This window comes from Bison bison, unplaced genomic scaffold, assembly GCF_000754665.1.
Source record: "Bison bison bison isolate TAMUID 2011002044 unplaced genomic scaffold, Bison_UMD1.0 scf7180017864383, whole genome shotgun sequence".
In the NCBI taxonomy this organism is placed as follows: domain Eukaryota; kingdom Metazoa; phylum Chordata; class Mammalia; order Artiodactyla; family Bovidae; genus Bison; species Bison bison.
In genome coordinates, this window is record NW_011494955.1 from 7196461 (window position 1) to 7214077 (window position 17617).

Sequence of the window (17617 nt, forward strand, 5' to 3'; positions counted from 1 at the left end):
AAATATCTATCTTGGGGCAAGAGCTGAGCCAACCAGCTAAACTGAGCCTACCCAGAAGGCCAGGAAATTACCAGGAGTGGATAAAATGAACACAAGGGTAAGCAAATGCTAACTATCTGCAAGGTAACCACAGAGACGATAACTATAAGAAAAACAGATCAGTCTCCTTCACTGAAAAAATCTAAAAAACTGTCCAGATTCATCTTTCCCTCTCCTTCAATGATATCCTGGCCCCCACACCTTGTGGTGTGGCATAATGCAAGGAGCTCTGGCCATGGGGTTCTGTTCTGTTCTATGTTTCCACCTGGGTGACCTCTAGAACAAAGTCATGATTCTTGAATCTGAGTCTTAGTTTTCTCACTTGTTAAAACCAGAAAAAAATGGCTTTTTTTTCTGGAGTGGGGTGCCATTGCCTTCTCTGCTTAGTTCCCTGACCAGGGATAAAATCTGTGCCCCAGTTGACCAGATTGAAAGTCCCACAATCCTGGGTTCAAGTCACTTTTGGTTAATTCTTCTCGTGCTTCAATTCCTTCCCTTTTGTGTTTTTACCTCACACAAATGAAATAGCTATAGTAAAAATAGCTATAGGCATACAATTTTTGCTTATATGTCATTCCTGGAGTTCCTTAGTGGTCCAGTGATTAAGACTTCATGCTTCCTCTGAAGGGGGCACAGATTTGATCCCTGGTCAGGGAACTAAGCGGAGAAGGCAATGGCACCCCACTCCAGTACTCTTGCCTGGAAAATCCTATGGATGGAGGAGCCTGGAAGGCTGCAGTCCATGGGGTCACTGAGGATCGGACATGACTGAGCGACTTCACTTTCACTTTTCACTTTCATGCATTGGAGAAGGAAATGGCAACCCACTCCAGTGTTCTTGCCTGGAGAATCCCAGGGACGGGGCATCCTGGTGGGCTGTCTATGGGGTCGCACAGAGTCTGACACGACTGAAGTGACTCAGCAGCAGCAGCAGCAGGGAACTAAGATCCTGCGTGCCACATGGTCTTGCCAAAAAATAAATAAATAGGCAAATAAGTAAGTAAATAAAATTAAAAGATTTTTTCTTGTTTTGCCTTCTCGAGCTAGGTTAGAGTCAATGAAGTTAGGAGGCAGACGTCAGATAAGTCAACCTTAGAATTCCTTTCAACACAAGGTTCAGATGAAACTTCACTCCTTTTGCAGACTGGAAAACTGCACTTGTGTTCCCTTTGTATTGCTACATAACAAACTATATAAACTCAGTGGTTTAAAACAAATTCCATTTATTATCTTACTTTCTGTAGATCATAAAATCCAGGCAGGTTTGATTACATTTCCTGTTCGTGTGTGCTCAGTCATGTCTGACTCTTTGCAACCTCACAGACTGTAGTCCACCAGGCTCCTCTGCCCATGGAATTTTCCAAGCAACAACACTGGAGCAAGTTGCCATTTCCTCCTCCAGGGGATCTTCCCAACCCAGGGATTGAATCTGCGTCTCTTGTGTCTCCTGCATTGGCAGGCGGGTTCTTTATCACTGTGCCACCTGGGAAGTCCATGTTTCCTGTTTAGTGTCTCACAAATCCCAAGTCAAGGAAGATGTTGACTGAGTTGGGCTCTTATCTAGAGGTTGTAGGAAGAATCCACTTCCCAGGCTTATTTAGGCTGTTGGCAGAATTCAGTTCCTTGCAGTTGTTGGACTGAGGTCCCATTTTCTTGCTGGCTGTTGGTTAAGGGGTCAATTTCAGATATAAGAAGCCACTTACATATGGTGCCCTCCAACTTCAAATCCAATAATAACAGTGTATCGAATCCTTTCTTCAAATCTGATTTCTCTTTCTGCCACTAGTCTGAGAAAGCTCATTGTTTTTAAGGGCCGCTTGATTAGTTCAGGCCCACGCAGGTAACCTCCCTATCTGAGTCAGCTGTGCCATATATAACATTACAATAGCTTTCCTTTTACCTCTGTGGCCGCAGCCATGAGTATGCTCAGGCTTCAGAAGAGGCTTGCCTCCAGTGTCTTCTGCTGTGGCAAAAAGAAGGTCTGTTTGGACCCCAATGAGACTAACAAAATCGCCACTGCCAACTCCCGCCAGCAGATCCAGAAGCTGATCAAAGATGGGCTGATCATCCGGAAGCCTGTGACTGTCCATTCACGGGCTTGATGCTGGAAAAACACCTTGGCTTGCCGGAAAGGCAGGCATATGGGCATAGGTAAGCGAAAGGGTACTGCCAACACTTGAATGCCCGAGAAGGTAACCTGTATGAAGAGGATGAGAATTCTGCACTGGCTGCTCAGACAATACCGTGAATCTAAGAAGATTGACCACCACATGTATCACAGCCTGTACCTGAAGGTGAAGGGTAACGTGTTCAAAAACAAACGGAATCTCATGGAACATATCCACAAGCTGAAGGCGACAAGGCTCGCAAGAAGCCTCTGGTGGAACAGGCTGAGGCCTGCAGGTCTAAGACCGAGGAAACCCGCAAGCGTGGTGAAGAGCGGCTTCAGGCCAAGGAGGAGGAAATCATTAAGACTCTGTCCAAGGAGGAAGAGACCAAGAAATAAAATTCCCCGCCTCTTCTCTGTACATAGTGGCTTTGGCAACTGCATAGATCACTCATTCAATAAAAAACAAGCCTACCTCTCTGCTTCCAAAGTCTCTGGCTGCCTGCTGGGTCTTCACTGTGTACTGGACCAGAACTGAGGATGGGGATACAGGCCCTTCTCTGGGTTCCTGCTTTGTTGCTTCCTTGGCTCTTAGCCTCTGGTCAGGTTCATGCCCCCTCCATCCATGGAGTGTGGGGCCTACTTTGAAGGGAGGAGAGGAATGACTTCTATCCAACTTTCAGATACTGTGCTTCAAAACTGCCCTTTACAGCAGAGTATGAGTGGGATCTCAGACGCGGCCTCAGATGTTGGTTATTATTCAATTGGGAGTTGTCACATTATTTAAAAACAACAGAAAATAATATGCTTGCACTCCTCAACTGCACTGAGGTTCAAGGTTGCAGTCTGCTGCCTTAGAACTCCAGGCCAGTGGGGACTGAACCACCACCACTCCAGAAGGTATGATTGACCTGAACTGCTACCTGCTGCCCGAGCTGTCTTTAGACAGCCTTATTGAGACAGAACTGAAGCCATCATTTGGAGTATCCCTATTTTTATTTCTAAACCTATTTTTCTTTCCTGTCCTTATCAGTACTGTTTCCTGTTTTGTTTTTCAGTTTATAACCATCAAAAGTGGTCCAAAGAAAAAAAAAAATCTTTCTTGGCAAGAGTTGGAATAAAAGCACCTAACATACACACTTGTCACAGCCATTTTGAGCTGACTTTATACTCTTTTTGCAAATGAGAAGTAGGTTTTATCTTGCCTCTTATCTGGTAGTAATAACCAATAAATTTTTCAATAAAGTATCTGCTCTATGAGCCAAGTTAAAAAACAAACAAACAAACATTACCACAGGTGCAATAGCTAATCAAATTCACAGGTTCTGGGGATTATTTTTAGGGGGTCATTTAAGAAATTCTGTCTGCCACAGCACTTATTCAAAAGATGAAAGGAAGTTCTTTCGGGATGCGGGGGAGAAGGAAGTGGGAATAAACTCTCTCTAAGTAATATACTAACAGGAGAAGCCAAGCATTTGCGATGAGAGTCCTACCCATTATATCTTCTGCCACCTCTAGAGTGGCTACTTTGGTCACAATGTCCTATCACAGTGTCTTGAGGTAAATGGTCAATAATAGACATTTTAAGGAATGCTTGGGCACTAAAAAACTATTGCCATGCTTTAGTTTTTTCTCATCAAATGGTGTCAACACCAAGCCCTCCAAGAACTTGTCCTAAGAATATACGTTGGAAAGTGCAGCTTTTTAGATATGGCTCAACTAAGAGAGAATTTCACCGCTCAAAACTCGGAGGACCAGGATAACACCCCAGTACTCCTCTTACATGTTCTACTTCAGGATTCAAGGTGGATATTCATCCCTTCACCTCGTTTCTCTTCAGTGAAGGTTAAGACACACAGGAGCCTCTATGTTCCTGTGTACCAACTTCGGCTAAACACCGGGGTTGTTCCTGAGCTGCTTTTTCATCCTGGTGACCTAAGAAGATCTCAAACTAATAAATCCATCCTGGAAGGCGGGCTGGAACAGGGTTTCTCATCATTAATATTTAGCTTGTAGATGGTTTTCAAAGAACATCATTTTCTAATTAGGATGATACTTTTGCCTGGTACTGAAGAAACACAACTTGGGGAAACTGAAATCTAAGAAGAGGGGACCAACTACATGGGAAAAGAATATAAAAAAGAGTGGATACATGTATGTGTATAACTGATTCACTGTACTGTACACCTGGAACTAACACAACATTGTGAAGCAACTATACTCCAATAAAAATTTAAAAAAAGAAAAAGAGGGAAACCAAGACTTGCTGCCTTCAGCATCCCTGGGGTTTTTTTCCTCCAGGTGCTTTATGGCCAGACTTGCCAACCACAAGAGGGAGAAACTGTGAAATGCCTGTAACAGGCTCTGAGTTTCATGGAGAAGGAGAAAGAAAACTATAATCAATATACATTGATCTTTCAAGTCACCATCCTTTCCAAATACCCAAGGTCACCTTTGTGTACATGCACTTAATTCTTTGAATGAGAATTATTATCCCGATTTAATAGATGGGGAGAAACTGAGGTCCCAGAGTTATTTATTGTGATCTGACCACCATCACAGTGGCCCAGGGAGAAGAAAGATTACAATAACATCTAATTTCAAATCATGCAATCTTTTTGAAATTACAAGGACAAATAGATAGCTTTCATTGCATGTTATCAAAACTGGAAAGATCTTCAGAAAAGTTGCTCTTGGACCCTGTTTCTACTAAAACAAAGCACTCCTCCACCCCAAACTGTTGGCAACTTGGGTTGCCAATAGATACCTCTTGGGACCTGAAACTAAGAGGATCCTGGTTGCCTCGGCTCCTTCTGAAGAAATTTGCTTCCAAGCGTCTTGCAGCACCATCTCATCATTCACCTCAGAGAGAACAAGAACACGTGGGCAACCAGATGTGCTCTCTCCAAGCACCTGAGTTGTTAAGGAGTCAGTTTCAATCCCAAAGAAAGGGCCAAGGAGAGAAATAAAACACAGATGAGTCTGATCTGATGATTTGGTAACAGAACTGGCAAGAGAAGCCCTCACCAGAGGTTCAAACTTAAATGAACAAAACAGAGAGAGCACTTTGATCATCCCCAAATATGTGCATACCCGTACCTACTTATGGCTGGAGGAGCTATTCTTTTGAGGTCCGCCTAGAACCCCAAAGGGCAGTAGGGTATAGTTTTTTGAAATAGTATAGCAATCTAGAAGCAAATTGAGGATACGATCCCATTCAATCCTTGATGACAATAGCTAAAGGACAGGGTGAATAGTTCGAGGTGACCTGCTTCCTAAGCATCAGTTTATTGTGGGGTCAAGTATCTGCTCTAGGCTTTAATTACTGATTAAACCAAAAGAAAAACTGTTAAGATCATCAACATTATCATGAAAGGACTTTTATACCCAACTTCAAGCATATGTAAGATAAGTCTTATTTGAAGTTTAACTTTTTTCTTCAAAAAAGATTTAAGAAAAAATTCAGTTTAGCTGTGCTGGATCTTCGTTGCTTCGCTTGGGCTTTCTCTAGTTGCAGTGAGCAGGGCCAACTAGTTGCGGTGCTCAGGCTTCTCATGGCAATGCCTTCTCTTGTTGAGGAGCGCAGGCTCCAGGCATGTGGACTCACTAGCTGTGGCACATGGGCTCCATTGCTTTGCAACATGTGGAATCTCCCCCCAGACCAGGGATGGAACCCATGTCCCCTGCGGTGGCAGATAAATTCTTAGCCACTGCGCCATCCACTTCTAAAGTTTAGCCCTTTAAAAATTTTATTTTTGGTTAAATAAATTTATTTTTGGTTTATTTTTGGTTAATTTTATTTTGGTTTAAATTATTTTGGGTCTTTATTGCTGCACGTGGGCTTTCTCTAGTGTGGCGAGCGGGGGCTTCTAATTGCAGTGGCTTCTCTTGTTGAGGAGCACAGGCTCTAGGCATCTGGGCTCACTAGTTGTGGCACATGGGCTCAGTTGCTCTGCAACATGTGGAATCTTCCTCAGACCAGGGATGGAACCCATGTCCCCTGCGGTGGCAGATAAATTCTTAGCCACTGCACCATTAGGGTAGTTCTAAAGTTTAGCCCTTTAAAAAAAAAATTATTTTTAATTTATTTTTGGTTACACTGGGTCTTTGTTGCTGCACGTGGGCTTTCTCTAGTGTGGCGAGCGGGGGCTTCATAATTGCAGTGGCTTCTCTTGTTGCAGAGCATGGGCTTCAGTAGTTGCAGCAAGTGGGCTCAGGGGTTGTGGCTCGTAGGCTCAATAGTTGTGGCACACAGGCTTAGTTGCTCCAAGGCATGTCAGATTCCTGGACCAGGGATGGAACCCATGTCACCTCACCGGTAGGTGGATTCTTAACAACTGGACCACCAGGAAAGACCCGAAAATTTAGCCTTTAGAAAATAATAATCCTTTACCTTTATACTAACCCCTGTCCAGAAGTCCCTCTTGAGGCATTTTTAAGGAAGAAGGTTTACCATTGCCTATTCTGCTCTTTTTGGATTGCTTGAGAAAATAGCAGTCACCAGCAACACTGGAAGAGAATGAGACCAACTGTGCGGTAGTCGTACACCCTGGACTACAACACGTGACCCCTGCTCCCACTCAATCTCTGCCAATAAATGTTCCTGGGAGAGTCCTTTGATATCTCAAAGTCTGTTCCCTCACTTGTGAAGTGAGGTGGCTGGTTTAGACAATTAAATTGAAAATTTGACTAAGATATTGCTGAGATGTGTCATGCTAAGATACTTCTAAGGATACGAGTATGACAGAGCCCCTGCCTCAAGAAACTAACAATCTAACTTAGAAGATAAGGCACACATTTGTGCATACAGGCACATAAGCCCACATTTGTCATACACAGTTAAGCATTACAAAGGACACAGCATGCTTTATAGTCCTTTATATGGACTAATGCTCGTTTGACTGAAAGTAGAGGGAAACCAGACGAAAGCTTCATGGAATAAGAGGTAGCATTTAAAGTAAGTCTTTCAGAATAACAGGGAGAGTTTGAAAAAAAGAGGAAAGTGACTAAAGATTCAGGCAAAGAAAACAGAGGTGGACAAAGTGCAAGGCCTGCAGATATGTAAGGACAGGAAAGCAGGAAAGTGAAAAATGACTAACAGTCCACTTTGGGTAGAGTGTAACGGGAATAAGACATAAAGCTGAGAAAAGTTGAATCAGACTATTTTTGAATTGGTCAATGGCAGAACCAGTCCTGCATTTACAGATTAACCTGGCAGTGGTGGGCAGAAGTAAATGCCAGAGGGTAGAGACGGCAGGCAGAAGGCCAATTAAGAGGTTATTGCAATAGACCAGTGGGTGGCAATAAGGGCATCAGCCAGGGCAGTGGCAGTGGCAACAGACAGCCACTTTAGTCAAAATTTTACACCAGCTCTGTATGTTGCTTCTGTCCCAATTCTCCATGGTAATAGGCCATCCCAAGTGAAAATTATTAAAAAAGAGCACTGATTTGAATAAAGCTTTCCCAACATAGAGAATGAAAAATAAGTGAGCCCAGATCCACACTGAGTTTAAAACCATCACTAACCTCTGGCCTTATACTTTCACCAAGGCATTCAGCCAATTGTGGAAAAGAAATATACACAGGAGACTCAAGAAACATCTTATTAATACAATATTTATTTGTCTTCCTTCTGTCAAGCCCTGAGCCAACCACTTTCCCCAGGTTGCCTGGGGAGGTACAGGAAAAGAAACATACAGGGCAGATGAGACACGGGAGAAGAACTATGGGAGGTGGAAACAGCTCCTTCACATGGCGAAGAGGATGAGAAAGGCCACCATCAGGCAAAAGAGCCCCATGGCCTCCGAGAGGGCAAAGCCCAGAATGGCGTAGGAGAAGAGCTGCTGCTTCAGAGAAGGGTTCCTGGGAGGGGAAGAGAAAAGACTGAATTTCTAGTCCATATAAAGAAAAAGACAAACATTAAAGGAGGGCTCAGGGAGAATCCATCTCAGGCTGACATTTCAGTAACGAGTCTCTCAGGGTGATACCATTATGCCCCATTTCTTGCTCCGACACATTAAGGTCTCTACAGAGATGAAGGGGGGAGGGGACAATCCAAAATTCTCCAACACAGCCCAGGTACAAACATTACCTCCTCTACTGTATCACCACATCTTCCCTGGGTCTGGACACTTAACTATCCAGGGCTCAACCAGGATGGAAGACGTCTCTGGGTGGCAGGGTCTATCAGAGCAGCGTTTCCAAACTTTAAGCAGTAGAACCCCATAATACAAAACGTGTAACTGCTAAAGTGTAATGGAGTGGCGGAGTTGGAAGTCTTGTTTGGTCTCCCCTTCATTCTCTAGAAGTCTCTGGGGTGTACCCTCAGAACCCTAGGGCTTGTGTAACACAATTAGAGAAACACTATTCTAGTGGACAAGGACATCAGAGGGACAAATAACTTCTCTTATTTCAAAATAGTCAAAAGATTTTGGGCTACAAACCGCCTTGGGGAGGGGGGGCACACATTTAGACAATATGAGTCAAAATGGGATAGATCAGATCAGATCAGATCAGATCAGTCGCTCAGTCGTGTCCGACTCTTTGCGACCCCATGAATCGCAGCACGCCAGGCCTCCCTGTCCATCACCAACTCCCGGAGTTCACTCAGACTCACGTCCATCGAGTCAGTGATGCCATCCAGCCATCTCATCCTCTGTTGTCCCCTTCTCCTCCTGCCCCCAATCCCTCCCTAATTCTGAAAATCAATATATAATTTCTATTTCCCTTACTGTCGCCTCCGGAAGACTTGATGGATAAGGTAAAGCAACACTAGCTTTTAATAGAATTGTGAACATAGAAGTTTCTTATTTCATACAAATCCTAAGAAATAAACTTATTTCCCCAAAGGCACTGAGAGAACTTGCAGGTCTCTAAAGGATTAATTTAGCTCTAACACTGAGTTGCCCAGAGTTGTTGGGGACCAAATAGTCTCAAGTGTCAGGGAGCACTGGGGCTGGATGCAGAAGCAGTTTTCCCAGGAGTGATGAGGGAATTCCCGGGGATGGGGAAAAACAGCAGCGAAGCTACTATGCTGACTGAGGCTTTAGACTGGGGGGTGGACATGGCAAACTTTCTGTAAAGGGCTAGACAGCAAATATTTTAGTCTCTGTGGGTCACATACAACCTGTTACCTTTTTTATTTTCATGACCCTTTAAAAATATAAAACCCTTCTTAGTTCAGCTATACAAAACCAGGCTGGCCCAATACAGACCTCCTGCCTTAGTTTGCTAACTCCTACTCTAAACCAAAGCTGTCCAATAGAACTTTCCAAAATGGTAGCCACGAGTCACATGTGGCTACTGAGCTACACTGAAAGTATACAAAATATACTTAAGTCAGTGTACTTTTAGTTAAAACTCACATTTGAATAGCACTACGTGGTTAGTGGCTACTGTATAGGATACTGCAGCTCCAGAACCCCAAATATTTCTGCCCAGACCGGTGGAAGCACATTAGAGAGCCAATGGAGGGCCCATCTTACCTGGCATAACCAATGATGAGACTCCCAAACACGGTCCCAATTCCAGCTCCAGAGCCAGCCACCCCTACTGTGGCAGCCCCAGCTCCAATGAACTTGGCTGCTGTGTCAATGTCCCTTGAAATGGCACTGGTTTGGAAGCTGCGGCTAGGAGTAAGTGAGGTGGTCAGGGGACGGGGAACTACTGCCAAGCTGCTGTGGCTCTGTGAAGAAGCAGCAGATAGCAAGTTTTTAGGAAACCCTTTTTTTGCTTTGGAAAACTTCTGTACCACTTAATCCCTTTATGCTATCAAATCCCATCGTTTCTCCTCCACACAAAAAATCTTTTAACTCCCCAGAAAACTCTACTGCCAAGCAGAACGCTTAAATGCAAGAGGTGGATGTCAAATATCTTCATGACTCAGGTACAGTCTAGAAATGGAAGACTACAGCCCTAGCCTGTTCCTGATGCCTTGAGGAGACCATCTTCCTGGGCTACATGCTCCCAACTCAAGTCAGCGCACTAGATCAAGTAAAATGGGTGTTATAAGCAGCACACAGGGGCATGTGCTGCCAGTGGCAAAAGTTGGAACATCAGGGAATATATCACATGGTATATGGTATCATGAGTCCTCAGCACTCCTCCTACTGGTTCTGTCAGTAACCCTCCCCTCCCCACCCCATCCCACCCTCACCCCTCCCCACAGGTCCAGTTCTACTCATAAGGTACCTCATCCGTCAGTGTCTCCGGACGTCTTACCACCACTGCAGACAGTGATCGGCTCAATACTGTAGAGGTTCTCCTGATCTAGCGGGAAAAATACAAGGTCAAGAAACGCTGTGGAGAGTTTTAGAACTACTGCAAATTATTACTGAGATACCCCATTTATTCACTAGAACTTAAATTGGAACCTCAAAAAAGAATCTGGAATCATTCATTTAAAGTATTTACTTCACTCAATAAGAAATCTACACATATACTGGTAATGGCCAGCTCATTAGAAGGAAGTGAATGACTGGAACATCTTTCCCTGAACACTCTGTTCTGGAAAACAGACATGAAGACCTATGCTGAAAATGTACCCCCTCCTGGAAGCCCTTTTCTAACTCCAAGCCAGCGTCTCCAAAATAGACAACATGGTGGTTAACAGCCAGGGCTTTAGTCATATATAACTAGATTCAAATCCTAGCTCTATCTGAGTTGTGTGATCTTAGGACAAGTCATGTAAATCTTTTTAAGCCTGCTTTCTCATCTATCAAATGGGAATAACATATCTCAGGAGTAAATAAGATTATGTACATCAACCGGTAGACTTAATGCCAGGCATAGCAAGTGCTCAATAAATAATACCAACTAACAGCATCACTCCTTTTCACTTACGAGTGAATGAACCGATTGCCTCCACTATCTAATACTCTTCCATTTCTTCCATCTTGTTGCTTTTGAATCAAATATTTTTCCTATGTGTATTTTAGCTTCCCACCCAAATTTAAGCTTCCAGAGGAACTCCTAACTACAGCTCTCTGACACTCAGGACAAGATCCTGTACACAGTGCATACTCAGTCTGACTTAGGCTATTTATTTCATGTTTACCATTTCTAGTGGGGCTCCAGTTTACAAGGACACAGTGTTTCTGGATAGGAATAACCTGTCTTAGCCTAGATGCTCATTTATGCTCTTCTATTATGACTGCATGAGAAAAATCAACTGGCCTTCATGGGACACAAGGCAAGTAACGCCTAGGAAGTATTCACTCTCTTGTCAGGCTAGCAAAGCAAAGGGCCCAACTGTGACGCATAAGGTCTGAGAAGGAAAAGACAAAACACCTCTCCTTAAAAACTTTCTTGGGAAAGGTGGGTACTCACCAAGGAGGGGGTGGAGACGAACTTGGCGCAAGTGTACATTTTCAGGGGATGAAGGGCTACGGCAGGAAAGCTGCAATTACAGAAGCAGCAGTGTAAATGTTTTTTCTTGCTCATCAAAAGACCGCTGTATTAGCAAGTGCTCTGGAAAACTTAAATGGCCCAGAAAGCAGTGACTGACCTCAAGTCTTAGAGATGGAATGAGAACCCTGAAGTCAGGATTTCCTCCACACAGCTTTTAAGCTTTCCTTATAATCAAGTGACTTCTCTTGGTTTGAACAAGAAGCCACTTGGTCCCAGCTTTAAGACATGTTATCTCTTTCCATAGCCTCATGAGGTGGGGTTATAGACGAATTTTCCCAGCATCTTTTGCCCAAGTTTCCCCCCAGTCTCTTACTGAAAAGGAACTCTTCTCAAGCCTTCATTTCCTGGATCTCAAAATGTTGCCCTTTAAGACCCTCAGGGTAATTCCCTGGCAGTCCAGTAGTTAGGACTTTGAGCTTCAACTGTAGGGGGAATGGGTTCCATCCCTGACTGGGGAACTAAGATCCCGTAAGCCATACAGCACAAGTCAAAAAAAATAAAAAAGACTCTTGGAAGATACGTGCAGAAGGTGAAGGCTCTGAAACGGTCTCTAACAATCCTCTTATTGAATTACCAGGAAGCATTTGTCAAAACACGTCAAAAGATTTGTTAAAGATGTTCAAGCTGGATTTAGAAAAGGCAGAGGATCAATTGCTGGATCATCGAAAAAGCAAGACAGTTCCAGAAAAACATATACTGCTGCTTTACTGACTACGCCAAAGCCTTTGACTGTGTGGATCACAACAAACTATGGAAAATTCTTAAAGAGATGGGAATACCAGACCACCTCAGCTTCCTCCTGAGAAATCTGTATGCAGGTCAAGAAGCAAGTTAGAACTGGACATGGAACAACAGATTGGTTCCAAATCGGGAAAAGAGTTCATCAAGGCTGTATACTGTCACCCTACTTATTTAACTTATATGCAGAGTACATGATGAGAAATGCTGGGCTGGATGAAGCATAAGCTGGAATCAAGATTGCTGGGAGAAATATCAATAACCTCAGATATGCAGATGACACCACCCTTATGGCAGAAAGCGAAGAACTAAAGACCCTCTTGATGAAAGTGAAAGAGGAGAGTGAAAAAGTTGGCTTAAAACTCAACATTCAGAAAACTAAGATCATGGCATCTGGTCCCATCACTTCATGGCAAATAGATGGGGAAACAATGGAAACAGTGACAAACTTTATTTTTGGGCTCCAAAATCACTGCAGATGGTGACTGCAGCCATGAAATTAAAAGATGCCTGCTCCTTGGAAGAAAAGTTATGACCAACCTAGACAGTGTATTAAAAAGCAGAGACATTACTTTGCCCACAAATGTCCATCTAGTCAAAGCTATGGTTTTTCCAGTAGTCATGTATGGATGTGAGAGTTGGAATATAAAGAAAGCTGAGTGCTGAAAAATTGATGCTTTTGAACTGTGGTGCTGGAGAAGACTCTTGAGAGTCCCTTGGACTGCAAGGAGATCCAACCAATCCATCCTAAAGGAGATCAGTCCTGAATATTCATTGGAGGGACTGATGCTGAAGCTAAAACTCCAATACCTTGGCCACCTGATGCAAAGAGATGACTCATTTGAAAAGACCCTGACGCTGGGAAAGACTGAAGGCAGGAGAAAGGGACGACAGAGGATGAGATGGTTGGATGGCATCACTGACTCGATGAACATGAGTTTCCATAAGCTCCAGGAGTTGGTGATGGACAGAGAAGCCTGGTGTGCTGAAATCCATGGGGATGCAGAGGCACAACTAAGCGACTAAACTGACAGACTGAGGAAGCATTTGTCAAAATATTTATCTCCTATGTTAATTAACTAGATAAGGCAGATCAAGGAGAAACTCTGTCATTACTCTAATTAGCAATGACTGTTAAAGTATTCATTTCCACCACTGTTTTAAGGGGTATTCAATTTTGTATCCTCAAGACCTTAAACAGGGGTTAAGACTTCCGTGCAGGGGGTTCGGGTTCTATCCCTAGTCGGGGAGCTAAGATCCCTCGTGCTCAGGGCAAAAAAAACCCCAAAAGGTAAAACAGAAGCAATGTTGTAACAAATAAAGACTTAAAAAAAAAAAAAGAGCTTAAACAATGCTAACACCCTGGAGCTACCTATGTTGGTAGAACTGAGAGAAGAGTGGGTGAGTTAAAGATCTCCAGGCAGGGTCTTTCCAAGTACAGCTGGTGTCCCACTTGAACTAGTTACAGGAGGGTAGGGGCTGTGTATGTGTTAAAAATGTGGGACTTCCCTCACAGTCCAGTGGTTAAGAATCTGCACTTCTACTGAAGGGATCCCTGGTCAGAGAACAAAGATCCCTTGACCATGAGCTGTGGCCAAAAAACAAACGAAAAGAAAAAACAAAAAATGCAAATTCTTGGGTCTCACCTTAAGACTTTTTGGGTCAAGATCTCTGGGAATAAAGCCCAAGTACTCTATTTCGGGGTTCCCTCGTGGCTCAGGAATAAAGAATCCGCCTGCCAGTGCAGGACACTAAGGTTCAATTCCTAGAGAAGGAAATGGCAACCCACTCCAGTACTCTTGCCTGGGAAATCTCATGGACAGAGGAGCCTGGCTGGCTACAATCCACAGGGTCACAAAAGAGTGGGACACGACTTAGCAACTAAATAATAACGTTCTGTATTTCAATGAAGCTTCCCAAATGATTCTTAGGTACATGTAAGAGCGTGGTCTTAAAAAACAGTTTTAAAACTATGGCAGTGGTAGAATCAGAATTTGAACTCTTCTCACTCTTAATGCAGAGAAGGCAATGGCACCCCACTCCAGTACTCTTGCCTGGAAAATCCCATGGACGGAGGAGCCTGGTAAGGCTGCAGTCCATGGGGTCGCTAAGAGTTGGACCCGACTGAGCGATTGAGCGACTTCACTTTCACTTTTCCCTTTCATGCACTGGGGAAGGAAATGGCAACCCACTCCAGTGTTCTTGCCTGGAGAATCCCAGGGACGGGGGAGCCTGGTGGGCTGCCGTCTCTGGGGTCGCACAGAGTCAGACACGACTGAAGCGACTTAGCAGCAGCAGCACTCTTAATGCTTTCTAATATGGTACAGGTTGAAATACTCAATGATTACTTAGGCCTGTTAAATGACACTTCCTTGAATGAAGTGGACTAATACTTTCCCAGATTAACTTCCGATTCCAGAATGTTACTTTTACATTAATGGATGTCTTCAACTCTTGTCCTTTCCAGAACTCTGATTTCTGCCCATATGTAACACTAACCCAATTTTGCTGCCAGGCTATTCAGGTTTTCTTAGGTCAAAAATCTAAAATTTCTTTTAAGCTTTAAAAAAAGACTGTTTTTCCCCCAAGGCAACAAAACCTCAGTATCATCATTTAAAAAATATAGTTCTTAGAGGAATGAAATGAAAATAACATATGGAAAGAGCCTGATGCAGAACTAAAGGAAGCCTGCAGGAAGCGGTGATCCCTCTGCTGGCCACCTAAACTTGGCCAAGTCTGCACTTGTTCACCAATATCACCTTGGGGAACAGCACTACCCAGGTTCATGGGTTTCTTCCTCAATGGAGGTCAGCCAGGGAGTTACAGGGCTGCTACTTAATCGTTCCCTTTCCTTAACCTTCTTTTCCTCTTGAGGGCAGAGTCTGGGGACTCTCAGTAAACCCCTTGACAGGAAAGCTGGCAGGTGGGTAGCACCCCATGCTGGCCCCTCCGCTTTATAGGCCTGTTGCCTCTGAAGAAAACCTCACACAGGCCACGACTTGTGTTTTTCCCGCTTCACCGCAGTGGAAGGAAGAGAACGCCACTGGGAGACAATCCGCGGTACCAAAGAAACCTCCCTCTTTTCTGATATGGCTCTCTCCCAGTCCACAGCCTGAAGGTAGGGGGTGCTTTGGCTGTGCTGTTCATTTCTACCACTTTCATGGTTTATTTTTTAAATCGAGGGCTGCTGCCTAGAGGGACTGGTGGCTTTAGACGACCCACCAAACTCCACTGCTCGACACTTGAGATCCTGGGGCCAGAAGTCTGGAGGTTTCAGGATAAGGCAGGCACGAGTCAGGATGAGAAAAGAAAGCAGAGATAGGAGGGGAGAGTCTGGGGGTTGGGACAGCTCTGAAAGGGCAAAAGGGTGAGAAAAAAGCGTTTGCAAGCGACAGGTGAAATGAGCACTCTGGGATTTGACTTTCGACAGCTCCAAGGCGCCCTCCCCCAACCCACGAGACATCAAAGATGGCGCCAGGTCCGCGCGGCTGGAGGTCACCGGCACGCGGAAGGGGCAGCCCTAACGCGCGGGGATACGGGGGCAAGGGAGGACGTGAGGACCCAGGTGGGAGCACGCGAGGTAAGGGCCTCAGACCATCCACGCGAGGTGGGCGCCCGGCGCGCGTGCGCGGCACAACCCGGGCGCGAGGGCCCAAGGCCTTACCTGCTCCCAGTGCAGAGAAGACAGAGAGGGGCGGGGAGGGGGCGGGAATAGGAAAAGGAAGGCTCAGCGCAGGCGCGGCCCGGACCAAAGAGTCGCTCCGCCAAGGCTAGAGAGATTGCAAACTTGAGGGTGGGCCCAGGCACCACAGCGCCGCCTGCCAGCTCCGTGGCGGTAGCCGGCCGGTCACTCCACCTGGCGTTTGAGAGGAGAAACTGCAGGCAGAGCCTGAGAAATGAGGGCACTCGGCAGTGTAAGCCGATCCGTAACGTGGCCTGCGGTTTGCTCTGCACAGCGGCTGGGATCTTGGATTTGTGTCTCTTTTCCAAGCATGCGCGGTCACACTGCGGGGTGGGAAGAAGACCCAACTGTCCAGAATTTCAGTGTTAAATGGCTTACAATCGAGATGGGGTTCAATGTCCAAAATCTAGCAGGAGGAAGATGAGGTCACAGGAATCCCGACGCCTGTTGCCATCGACCCAGGCTTTACGGATGGCAAAACTTATTCAATAGGCGGATAGTCAGGAAAAAGCCCCGGCTGCCTCTAGTGGCTTCACCTTTATTTCCCTCTCCTTATTCCAGTGATCAACTATGAGAAAATCAGCATCAGGGACCAGAAGATAGGGGCTAAAGATGATTAGGGCTCGAGAGCCCTGACCCTAAGCATTCTTCCCTGAGGCCCGAGACAGTCGAGGAATAGAGGGCATCAGTGACCAGTAGTGAGGTTGGGAGGTCACCCCAGGCATGCCAGGGCCTCTGCTCAGGCTTCATCTACACGAGTTGAGATAAGCAGTCCCCCACCCCTAGGAGGTGCTCTTATGGAGGCCCCTCAGCTTCTTCCCCTTGACCTCTTGCTCGTCCTTTCCTCGATGGGAGAAAGTAGGGGGCCTCTTGGCCCTCGCCTCTTCTTCTAGGCTGCTTTATGTCCCAGGTAGGTCTGACCTGTTCCTCTGGAGGGAGGTCCACAAGGCCTACCCACTTCCCCTCACGTCCAAACCTCGGCCGTCCAGGGGCATCGTCTTGAACGCAGCACAAGAAACACGGGGAAAGCTCACCAAACCCCCATAAAAAATAAAAAGAAGGCCGCGGCTGTAAATAAAGCCAAATCCGCCACCCTCTGAGGGGCCGTTTGTCCTCCCCTCCTTGGCCCCGTCCTTCCCGCCGCCCCCTCCCGGCTCCCGGGCCCCGCGGCGCCCCGGCCCCGAGCTCCTCCATTTAATCGGATTTGGGAGAAGGGGAGGATAAATCACGGCAGCAGCTTTACGGTCCCGGAGGAGAGGCGAGCCGCAGCCAGGCACACCCCGGCCGGCGATAAAAACCGCCGCTGAAAGCCCACGGAGCAATTTCCCGGGACCCCGAGCGACGCCATTACAGGAATGTAATTTTGCCCGGATGAGGCCCCGAGTTTAATTATCCTCGCGGAGGAATTTCAATGCGGCCAATCCATCTTGCAGGCGGGCGGCAGAGGGATTTATATGGGCCCGTTATTTCACACCGATCCTCCATCTGCATTTTTATGGCCCTGAGCTTCTGAAAGGGAGGGGAAGGAGTAGGGAGGAATCGGAGAAGCGGGCGAGGAGGAGAAGAGTGGGAGACTTCCCGCCTTTCCTAAATCTAAGATTCCAGCTCGAGAATGAAGATTCTCACTGGTTCCCCTGAAATGC

The 17617-nt window shown here is 45.7% G+C and overlaps 1 protein-coding gene and 1 pseudogene across 1 annotated transcript; one reads left to right on the forward strand and one right to left on the reverse strand.

Moving 5' to 3' along the window:
* The first annotated feature begins 1484 nt into the window (after positions 1-1484).
* LOC105001590 lies at positions 1485-2545 on the forward strand (annotated as a pseudogene).
* Positions 2546-7746: 5201 nt separating this feature from the next.
* ATP5G2 (ATP synthase, H+ transporting, mitochondrial Fo complex, subunit C2 (subunit 9)) lies at positions 7747-16428 on the reverse strand. Its single transcript, XM_010858097.1, has 6 exons — positions 16405-16428; positions 15957-16297; positions 11474-11543; positions 10337-10414; positions 9631-9830; positions 7747-8008 (listed from the first exon to the last, which is right to left on the reverse strand). The coding sequence occupies exons 1-6, from the start codon at positions 16426-16428 to the stop codon at positions 7894-7896; spliced, it is 828 nt and encodes a 275-aa protein (XP_010856399.1). The 3' UTR covers positions 7747-7893.
* Between the last annotated feature and the right edge of the window lie 1189 nt (positions 16429-17617).